The sequence below is a fragment of the Hipposideros armiger genome, unplaced genomic scaffold (assembly GCF_001890085.2).
Source record: "Hipposideros armiger isolate ML-2016 unplaced genomic scaffold, ASM189008v1 scaffold_187, whole genome shotgun sequence".
In the NCBI taxonomy this organism is placed as follows: Eukaryota; Metazoa; Chordata; class Mammalia; order Chiroptera; family Hipposideridae; genus Hipposideros; species Hipposideros armiger.
In genome coordinates, this window is record NW_017731537.1 from 1,993,813 (window position 1) to 2,005,034 (window position 11,222).

At 53.6% G+C, this 11,222-nt stretch overlaps 1 protein-coding gene across 3 annotated transcripts in view; it reads left to right on the top strand.

Annotated features, from left to right (window-relative positions):
• The window catches only part of FAM3D (FAM3 metabolism regulating signaling molecule D), a 43,478-nt gene that overhangs the window by 15,257 nt on the left and 16,999 nt on the right, over positions 1-11,222 (top strand). Inside the window, exons 2-6 of one of the 3 annotated variants that reach the window (XM_019652766.1) lie at positions 1,315-1,365; positions 3,155-3,262; positions 5,426-5,446; positions 9,024-9,141; positions 10,446-10,504. In XM_019652766.1, coding sequence (XP_019508311.1) covers positions 1,353-1,365; positions 3,155-3,262; positions 5,426-5,446; positions 9,024-9,141; positions 10,446-10,504 — 319 coding nt within the window. In that variant the 5' untranslated portion in view covers positions 1,315-1,352. Of the gene's footprint in view, positions 1-1,314; positions 1,366-3,154; positions 3,263-5,422; positions 5,447-9,023; positions 9,142-10,445; positions 10,505-11,222 lie in introns of all 3 variants that reach the window. The other 2 variants (XM_019652765.1, XM_019652767.1) reach the window with 2 other exon arrangements.

An 11,222-nucleotide genomic window follows, 5' to 3' on the forward strand; every position in this document is an offset into this window, starting at 1 on the left:
ACACACACACACACACACACACACACACTCCAGGATGTCCTTCAAGCCTCATCCAGGGCCCTAGACATACCGAGAACATTCAAGAGCATAATATACTTTTGTATATGGGGAAAAAAGTTGGTCATCTGAATTTCAGAAAGTTAAGTTCTACAAAATCTCTGTGGGTAGGCCCAGGAGACAGTTGAGATGGTCCAGCTGCTTTCTCACCTGGAAGGCCCTAGAGGGTTAGGGCCAGAGTGGGTGGGAGGACTGTCATAATTCTCAAGAAGAGATGGGGACTTGTACTGGCTATTGCTGTTGTTTAAATATCGAGGACTGACCCAGCCCAGCCGCGTCAGTACCAGGTCTCCTATTTCATATCGGGATCCTTGGCAGTTGGGCTTTAGACGTCATGGCTGTTGAGATAGATTCTTAGGATAAAGAAGGTTCTGAGGTAGGGAGGGGACAGGACGAGTGGTGGGGGCATTGCTGTGAGGAGTCTGCACCTGGGACAGTTAACACCAGCCCCTGAGAATTCCCCTCCTTTTCCAGAGACCTGCTGGGGGTTTTCAAAGCTGCCGAATCCTGGAAACCCAGTTCCTGTGGGTGGCACAGGGGAAAGGCAGGCCCAAGATGACTCTACCCCTGCTCAGGACTCAAAAAAGGAGGAAACTTCCATGTCAACCCTTCATCTAAGACAAAAAGCCCTGGCAGTGGGGCCCTGTGGGGACTGGGCAGCTGGAGACCTGCCCCCGAATTCCGACTCTGACCCTTGCAAGGCTTACTCACCCTAAAATGGAGGGTTGTGAGGGTTAAAGGAGATAATGCATATACGGCGCCTGGTACAAAACCTCCTGTGACTTGCAGGCCATGATTATTGTTCATTTTGCTACATCAGCAAAGATCCCTTGAGCTTCCGCCCCCTGATGGTTTCCCAGGAGCTATAATAGCTGACTCACTGTCTCTCAGGTGGCTCGGGGGATGGAAGGATGGATGGATGGATGGATGGATGGATGGATGGATGGATGGATGGATAGATGAATAAATCAATTCTCCAAGAGACGGTGGCTGGCAGACTGCACCTTCCCCTGCTTTCTAGTCTCCACACTCGAAAAAGACATGTTGGTTATAAAATTCCACGGGCAAAAGTGACGGAGAGGTAGAGACAGAGAGGGAAGGAAGAAAACTGGCCCCCTTTTTCATATGGCAGGTGGTGAGGAACCAAACTGAAAGGACGGTGATCTCTCAAGTAGAGGTACCTGTCCCCACTCTTCAGTCTTGTGCAGTTTCAGACCTCAGATTCTGGTTTCCAATGCAATTTTCTTCTCTCCACAGGCTAACGCTGACCCCAAGCCACTCCTCACCTGGGCAGGATGAGAGTATCAGGTAGGGCCAGGCTTGGAGGATTCTAAGGCTCACGGCTGAGGTCCAAAATTGGTTTTGGAATCATGTCTCTGTCAACAGTGTCTGCATATCATGGGCTCAGAGGTCATTTGGCTGCATCTGTTCTCAAATGGTCAGACCAGAATTCCAGGAGGAAATCAATCCAGGGAGAGCCTGGGAGAGTGGAAGAGGAGACTTCCTGCCTGTTGGCTGAAGGGCTAGGGAAACTTTGGCACAGTGACCCTACCTGGCTGGGATCACAGGCATGCCTTATCTTGGAAACACATGACCCTGGTTGGAAATTATTTGCTTCAAGAGGGGTCTTCTAGAATCCTCATACCACAGGGCTGGGCACAAGAAGCCTTTGCCCTCTAGTCTATGCTGTACAAATAGAGAAGCTGAGGCTCAAAAAAAGAAATGAACACAGTGCATTTACATTCCCAAACAGCTGTGCGCGAGTTAAGAGCACAAGTTTTAGAGTCGACTTACTGCTCTGGGTTCAAATCCCACCTTTCTCACTTACTAGCCAAGCGATCACCTCTCTGAGCCTAAGTTTCCTCATCTGTAAAGTGGGGATAAGCAATAGGATCCACACAGAGGGTTACTGAGAGGATGAATTGAGATGACGTATGTAAAAGCTACTGGCACAGCACCTGGCACAAAGGGAGTGTTGTGTCATGTGAGCTGGTCTCCAGGAGGAAATCTGGGTGCTGACAGCCACACTGTGCCCTAGAAGATGACAGACTCCCACAGACCTGAGCCCCGCCCCCAGGATCCAGGGGGCCTTCTCCCGCACCCCAAGTAGGTTGAGACCAGCGCAAGGCCACAGAGCTGAATTCAAGGCTGAGGAGAAGGATGATGCCAAGAGAAAGGTCAGGTGAGGAGTGAGGGAGCTTGGCCTGACAGTTGGATTTGATTCCAAAAGAAGCAGGAGCCACCAGGGTCCTTGAGCTGGGAAGCCTTTTGGAGCCCGCTTCCGCCCTGTGGAAGAGTGAGGAAAGGGTGTGGAACAGAGAGCTCTGGGTGCCCGTGCCATTTGTGGGCTTGCTTCCCAGTGATGGGTGGGAGGTCAGGGAGCGATCTGTCTGTGAGACAGGGGAGGCCACCTCAGCAAGGCCAGCGTGTGTTCTCGTAGACGGCATTGTGTGGTTATTGTGGTGGCTTTCCACGGGAGTTGCTGGAAAGTGAGGGACCAACCCCATCCCTCAAGCCACCCTGGAGGCTCCCAACAAGCCATTGGTTCAGTGGCAAAGGTGTTACCATGTCCACTATGAGACTGAGGGACTCCAACTCAGAGAGGCCAAGCTCCTGCCCAAGGTCACACAGCAGTGGATGGCTGCCCTGAGCACACAGCCTTCCTGACTCCTGTGGGAGGGCTCACTCCACAGGGCTGTCTGCAGCAGAGCCTGCCTCCTGCTTTCCTGCTGCAGCTCTCGGGCCCCACTTCAGGGTGCTGGATAACAGTGCAGAGTCCCAGACCTCAGCCCTGGAGATTCTCTCTCTGGAGGACACTGGGAAGGTGCATGTCTAACTTTCTCTCCCAGTGGTCCCACTTTGGGGAATGTTGCCATGTAATCTTGCAGCATGACCTCACCACTTGATTGTTGCATGAATTCACATTAGCCTCACCTTGTGGGCCCGTGGACTGGTCCATAGTGTGGGTGTGGTATGGGGGTCTCACAATGTGGTCTCACTGCGGGGATCTGGTAAGGAGTCGTGTGTAGTCTCGCTACGTAGCCTTGCGATGTGGTCTGGTGCTGTGGTCTCATGGCAGCGTCTCCTTGCTCTGCAGGTCTGCTTCGCATCCTGGCCGTCATCTTTGTCCTGTTCACCTCATGGATCTTTTTTTGGGGCTATCTCAGCTTCAGCATGAAAACCGTCCGTCTGCCACGCTGGCTGGGTGAGTGCATCTCACTGCTGGGGCAGGGCCTGGGGACCATGGAGGGCTAGGGCCAAGGCTCTATTCCCCCCTCCATCTCTGGGTGACCCAGGAGACATGGCAGAATGTGGGCCTGCTTTTGGGACCCCAGCCATTGTGGGATGGGAGGTGAGAGAGGAAACCCCCAGTCTGTCAAAAGCCTGGAGCCCAGGGGGAACACGTATGTGTTCCCAGGTTCTGGCAAAAGCATGTGTATCAAGGGCCCCTTTGGAAATGCGACCCGAGAAAAAAGGGAAGAAAGAAGGAAGAACAAAGGGGGAAAGAAAAGAAGGGTGGGAGCAGGGAGGGAGAGAGGAAGGGAAGGAGAAAACGGCATTGAGTGGCTTCCACCTGCACTTGCTGTTCCCTCTGCCTTAGACCCTCTTCATGCTGATCTCCTTGTGCCCAGCTCCGTCTCAGCTTTCAGGGCTCTGCTCAAACGTTACCTTCTCAGAGAGCCCTTCCCTGGCCACCCCAGCTATAGCCATGTCAGCATGTTGCCTTCAGAGCATCATTGTCATACATCATATGTCATTTATTTATTTGTTTACTTGGTTGTTGTCTATCTCCACCCTCTGGAATGTGAGCTTCCTGAAGGCAAAGACTTTATTTTGTGTACATCCCTCTCCCTAGCACCTGGTGCAGAGCAGATGCTCAGGAAACATTTGATAAGTGAAATAAAATTGGATGAGTGAGTGGGTGATCACATGGATGGTGGGTGGATGGATGATGGATGGGTGATAGATTCTCGCTCCTGATTTACCTGGCAAATTAGGCAGGGTTCTTTCCGATGGGTGTGATAAACCCAATTCTAACTGGTTTAAACAAAATGGAATATCTTGTGTCATGTAACTGGGAAGTCCATTGATATCAGGCTTCAGATGTGGATGGACCTAGGCACCCCCACAAGCCTCGGAGTCTCTATGTCATTGGGCCCTACTTGTTGCTGCCTAACCTCGTTCCGTGGGCAGCTTTCTCTCTAAGGCAGGGCTGATGGCTGCCTTCTCTCCAGATGCTCATCTTCCAGCTTAGCTGAAAGAGGCACTTCCATACATCAGCCCAGGCAACGGCTCTGTCTCCAGAGGAATGCAATATCATGAGCGGCCCAGCCTGTGTCCCATCCTACTCCTAGGGTCTTGGAGACTGGGGGTAGGGACACTCCAGGAAGAACAGCCCCCTGAGGACCAAATGGAAAGTGTGTCAGTGTGGGGTCCTCCCCAAAAATAGAGTCCTCTCCCCCAGAATTTCTGTGGCCCCTGGGGGCCTTGTCCTCTTGGACTTACTGCCAGCATTGTGGAATACCCGTCATAGAACCGCAGAAACAACCAGGACACAGCGTGAATGTCAGAAAGTGACCACAAGCCCTAAGACCCAGAGCAGTAGGTACTGGGGAAAGTAAGGAAAAGGACAGTCTGACATGACTGAACAACACAGCTGTATGCTCACTGAGGCCAGGACCGCAGGCGCTGGGCTAGGCCCTTACAGCTTGACCTCACTGGATCTTCTCCACAGCCTGCGAGGGCGGGCGTGATGACCTCCACTGTGCAGTCAAGGAGAACTCACACCCGGTCACACAGCCAGGAGTCAGGGCTCCAACTCCAGTGGGTCTCATAACTGAGCCCCGCTTCTTTATAACCATTAGTGCGTCGTGTGTGTGTGTGTGTGTGTGTGTGTGCATGAGTGTACACGTGTGCCTGTGTGTGTCTAAGTGTATGTGCACGTCTCTGTGTGCATGTGTGCAGTTATGTGTGTGCATGCTTGTATGCATGTGTACATAGGCATGTGTGTGTGTGCATGTGTCTGTGTGTGTGTGCAATTATGTGTGTGCATGCTTGTATGCATGTGTACATAGGCATGTGTATGTGTATGAGTGTGAGTGTGTGTGTGTGTGTGTGTGTGTGTGTGTGCGCCTGTTGTGTGTAAGTGAAGGGGCGGCAGCAGCACGTGAGGGAGGACTCCCAGACAAGATGGGGCTTTAAGCTCATTTCAACCACCCGCCATGGGAGGGGGTCTCTGCGTGGCCAGGCCAACATTAGTCCAAATTCTCTTCTTCCAACTCCCCTGTCCCCAGTCCCCAACCCCCATCCTGCAAGCGAGAGCCCAAAGCGCTCTCTCTCTAACCGGACTCTGTCTTCTCTCCAGCAGGGGCAGTCTCCAAGAAGACCAGTGAGTATCTCCCCAGCCACCCCTTTGCCTTGGGGTGAGATGACCCGGGGTCTCTACTCCCAGCCCTGCAGGTCCCAGAACAATGTGTGATTTCAGAGTCTGTCCCGCTCCCCTCCCATTACCCAGTGGCACCTTCAGAAGCCCCCAAGTCCTGCGGCAGGGGTGGCCCCTTCTCAGCCGTGCAGACTGACGGGAATGGCTCAACTGGCCCCCGTCCCCAGTCCCTGTACTCTGCCGTCTGGACTGTGCCCACCTCTGCCTTCCTTCTCTGGCTCCCCGCACCCAGCTGGGAGCCCTGAGGATGGGAGCTATGCTTAGTGTCACCATCACAATGCCCCCAAACTTGCCTTATGGTTCCTGCTTCATGTAGCACCATGTCAGGCACTACAGGGATGCCCAGAGGCAAACAGAAGGGGGTGCTGATCATCTGTTGGGGTAGAAGTGCTGATGGTGCCAAGAGAGGTGGGGCAAAGTATTCTGGGCTCCAGGAGGGCCGCCCCCTTCCAGTGGAATGGGGTCAGAGAGGGCGTCAGGGAGAAGGTGGCTCTTCAGCTGTGCCTTGTGGAGGATGGAACAGCCTATGCAAAAGCCTAGAGGCGGGAATACTGGGGCTCCAGTGGAGACCTTGGCTGCAGAGTCAGGGACATGAGGAGTAGAGAGAGGAGAGAGCACTGGGAGGGCAGGAATGCTGCAGGCCACAAATGTTGGACACTGCAGGTTTCTGAACAGCAAGGACCCCAGCTCTCCAAGTGTGGAGAAGGTGGGAGGGGTAATGGTAACAACGATCAATTGCCCATGTGCCAGACACTGTATTCGGAACTTTACAGGCATCTCATGCAATTCTCACCACAGCCCTCTGTAGGTGCTATAATTATTCCCATTGTATAGATGAGGAAACTGAGGCTCAGAGAGGTGAACTCTCTTAGTCAGGCAACGGTAGCTGTAAGTGGTGGAGTGGGAGTCAACCTCCCCGTCTAGTCCAGAGCGCACCCTCTCAACACCTCCTTGCAAAAGGCCACACCTCTAGGTCCCGCCCTCTCACCCAGGCATGGTGGTGACTGAAGAGGGATGCAGCTCCAGGAATGGGATTTTACCTGAGAGGGTGTGGAAGGCCCAGTGCACTGAAGGGTCACAGACAGCAAAGACTATAAGAATCAACACAAAGGATTCACCCCTCACCGCAACCTCATCTCCCTGAAGCCTCCTGAGCCATAATCTGAAGTAGACACAGAGTCACAGCATCTCAATACTGAACAACACTCAGACATCACCCACCAGGAGGGTGGCAAATGCTAGCACATGTTCCAACCTGCCCACTCCACGGTAGACACCCCCAGTCCATTCCAGCACTCTTTCCACCAAGCCCACAGGTAGCCTCGAGAGCTTTATTATTAAGCCTCTAAGAGTAGATCCATTGACATTTAAGAGGAAACCTATTTGACAACCCTGATCTAAACCAACCTCCTCATGTTACAGCTGGCAAAGGTAAAGGGAGAGATTTCTGGCAAGTCACACAGCAGATCTGAAGAGCAGCCCAAGCTTCCTGACTAAGCCCTCCTCCAGAGCTCAGATTCACACCCCGAGCAGCAGCACTAGGGGCTTCCACAGGGGTTGGGCAGCTGGTGGGGGCGGCCCCCAAGCCCGAACCCAAATAGCAAATCCCTTGCTTTCCAGTGGCTGAGACCCCCCCCCTAGGCAGCATCCCCTTCATCCCTCAGCTGGACCGTGAAAACTGGATGGTCAGAAAATCAATTCTGGAAAAGCCTGCTTAAGCCAGCCTGTTGACATCGGGTTTATCAGACTTAGCTGCAGTTGATTAGGCTCTGGGCAAACTCAATGGTGGTCCCCAAGGCCTGAAACAACCCCTCCGTCATAGGTGACAACCTCTGGTCTCAAGAGTGAACTGGCCTCTCCGTGAGGGGGCAGGTGGCCAGAGGTGGGGCTCCAAGGCTCGTAGGAGAAGAAGACCCCTCCCCAGCCGCATCCTCTGCCAAACCGCTGGAAGGGGCTGGGCCTCCTTGTGGAGGGTCCTGTCTAGAGGGTGCGAAAGGGGAGTCAGGGCCCCGTCTCCAGCCCTTCCTCCTGAGCTGTGGCCTGTGGGCCTGGACACCCACTCTCTCCAGAACAGCCCCTTAGGGTGTTTCTCCTCCGTCTCTCACTCTCTGGTGATTATAGCCTGGTTGAGCTCTGGTTACACCCATCAGGTGGGTGTGCTGAAAGTCAGGAGTGAGGGGGCGGAGAGCCTTGGACAGGAATTCTGCTCAGATCACCAGGGCTGCCCGTTCAGCTGAGGGGGGCAAAACCCAGCAGCGTGCCCTGGCGAGGGTTCATTCATTCCTAGGAAGGGGCACTTTTATACCTACTCAGAGGTGCCAAGGGCTTGCCAAGCCTTGCACCAGTGGGTTGTGTTCCCCCCAAGGGGGCGCTTTTTCCTGATTCACATAGAGGCTCTCTATAGGCTGGCGAGAGCGCTGGAGATGCTAACCATCTCGATCACACCGTCCCTCCCAGCCTGTGGCTCAGCCCCGCCCAATGCTCTGTTTGCTCATTCAGTGAGTATTTATTGCTGCCTGCTCTGTGCCAGGCACAGGAGCTATTGAAATGATTTAACAAAATAATAACTATAAAGCACTTGCCACAGTGCCTAGCACACAGCAAGCCCTCAGTGTGTGCCAGCTTCTCTGAAGAAGCCTGTGTGTTTGCTCCAAGCACACACTGGCACAGCTCAGCCAGACACCTGGCACAGGAGCTGGAGGCGAAAGAGGCTGCCTAACCACCGCTTTCCCTTTACAGGTGAACTTTCTCTAATTCCACATTTACCAATCCTGCCCAAAAGTACCTTCCCCACTGTCAGGTGGTGTTAAAAACACGCATTAATATAAATTAGAACCTGCCAGGCTGAGAGCGCAGCTGATTCTCAGAGGCTGTATTTGCGGGTCTACATGTCCTGCCTTCCACGGCCTCCTGGGCTGGCCTTGTGAGGGCCGTGTGGAGAGGACACAGGTCTTAACAGCAGCTGCAATAATTGGAGGTGCTGCATAGTGAGTCCTCAGTGGGTTCCATGACCTTGCTAAGCACCCAGGGGGAGGGTCTGCACGGCCTACCTGCTCCCTGTTGTATCCCAGGGTCTAGCCCACAGTAGGTGCTCAGTAAATGAATGACGATTGAAGGATGATAAGAAGAAGAGTCGATATTAACCTGCGCTCATTTATTCCTCACAAGAACCCAGTGGGGGAGGGACCATAGTGCTCCTATTTCACAGATAAGGAAGTTGAAGTGCAAAGAGGTTGAAGACTTGCCCAAGGGAGCCCACTGGTGAGAGACGCTCCTACCCACCATGCCAGGGTCCCAGGAGGCTGTCAACAGGGGCCTCTGGGAGCGCAAAGGCTGCTGTGGCCCCAGGGAAAGGTTCTCAAGAGAATCTCTTCATCACGCTCCGCTGTTATTAACCACCACTCATTACTCCACATGCACTTACCAGGGGCCTGCTGGGGCTGTGATGGCGGGCCCCAAAATGAATTCTGGGGGGGGTCCAACACACAGCTACCGCCACCACACTGGCCTGTTCCTTCCCCAGGGGTCGTGAAGACCAGGTGTAACCTCAGCAAGCCCTGCCCAGACAACTACTTTGCGTTTAAAATCTGCAGCGGGGCCGCCAACGTCGTGGGCCCCTCCATATGCTTCGAAGACCACATGTAAGTACAGGAGGGACTCCTATGGTTCATTTCTTTTATTTTATTCATTCATTAGCTAATTCAGAGACGGGGGAGGGGCAGTCCCTGAGACCAGCCCACACTTTCCACAGGCTTCTTTTTACTCTGCATCGCAAATAACAATAATCCTAACAGCTTCTATGTCTGCCAGAACATTGCCAAGTGCTTACAGCATCATCTCATTCAATCCCCCAACACTCCCAGAGGTGAGGCTATAATTATCTGCTTTACAAAGATGGGAAAACTGAGACTCAGGTAGGGTCACCCAGCAAGCTGGTGGCGAAGCCAGGATTTGAACTCAGGCCTGTGTGACAGCCAAGCTGCTGGGCTTCCTATGAAGGGAGATGTCTACGGGGAGGGTTCAAGATCAAGATCCAGGTATCAGAGCCTGGATGCAACAGGTGCCAGGACTTCCACCCAGGTGCAAGAGAAAGGCCAGATGGCAAAGGCCCTGGTATAACCCAGGTGCAAGAGAAAGGCCAGATGGCAAAGGCCCTGGTATAGCAAGTTCATCCTAGAAGAAGCCAGAGACAGGTGTTTTAGTCAGAATTCTCAACCTAACTTGAACTTGCTTAAGCAAAGCAAGGAACTGAGTGGTTCATGTGCCCAAAAGGCCAGAGGCAGCAGGCTTCAGGACCAGCTGGATCCAGGAGTTCAAACCATGTCATTGGGCTCCCTCACACACCATCTTCAGATCTGCTTTTCCTGTCCCTTTGAGTCCCAGCACTGGGTCTCATTGGCTGGCCTGGGTCACGTGACCGTGCCTGGCCCAATCACTGAAGCCAGAGGCACAGGATGCTCTGCTTGTCCAAGCCTGGGAGAGAGATCAGTCCTGAGTACCACCTGGCCTGAGATGGAGAAGGACAGTTTTCCCAAGAAACACCAGAAGACAGGAGTATGGGTGCTGGGCAGTGAGGGACACAGCTGGGCTCCAGGCGGGGGGCCCAGACACAGCAGGCTAGCAGCAATGTTCTGAGTTGTACCTTCCTCGGAGCCTGGGGAGGTGGGCTGGCCCCGCCTCCAACACCTCAGAACCCCAAGCAGGGACCTTGCCTCTTCCCTGAGCAGACTGTTCTGGTCCAAACATGGCATGAGAGGCTCCTCGGGGAATCTAGCCCACCGCTCATTTCCAGGAGAAAACAGATGGCCCACGTTGTTCCATGTGCTTCCTGTTGTTTCTGCATCGTGTCATGTGGACCCTCTTGGAGTTCCAGAGTCGCAAAGGCATAGTGTTCATGCCACACTTGGGACTGACTGTTGGATTTTGTTTTTCATTTCTTCTTCAGGATCATGAGTCCTGTGAAAAACAACGTGGGCAGAGGCCTGAATATCGCCCTGGTGAACGGTGAGTTGCTGATCCACCCCCCCAGACAGCCCACCGTGCTCTTAGCACTGGGGGAGGGCAGTAGTACATTCATTCAACCAACATTAGCTCAGCTCCTACCACGTGCCTGGAGTCATCAGTGCTGTCAGGAGGGGAGGCCTGGCTGGTGTGGGAACAGGAGGTCTGAAAGACCTAGTCCTGCTGTCATCCTAGCCAGGCCCCAGCTATGTGTGCCTGTCCCAGGAGGACATGCTTTTCCTATGAAACATGACCCCATCCTCAAGGGGCTTAAAACCCTGAGGCTTAAATCAGCATACATGAAACCATAAGGGACAACCACCAACAAAGTGAGATCACAAGCTGAGGACACACCTGCATTCATTCATTCATTCATTCATTCAACAGGTCTCAACAGCAGCTACTGTGGGCCAGGCTCTGGATAGGGCACTGGGGGGTCAGCTGTAAGCTATTATAGATAGGTAGGCCTTAGCTTCACAACGCCCTGTGGGTCCATGGAGCTCACAAACAATCGCAATGTGGCGAGCATCTAGGAAGAAGAAGGAAGCAGAGCTCTGGGAGCTGGGACACAGAGCTGGGGGCAGGGGTAACCAGGGGAGGCTTCCAGGGGGAGGCGATGGTCAGCTGAGGCCAGAAGGGCAGTAGGGGTTGGCCAGGAGAAGAGTAGGGAGGCTCCTTCCAGGCAGGGGCAACACTGTGCAGGGAGCAGGGAAGGGAGGAG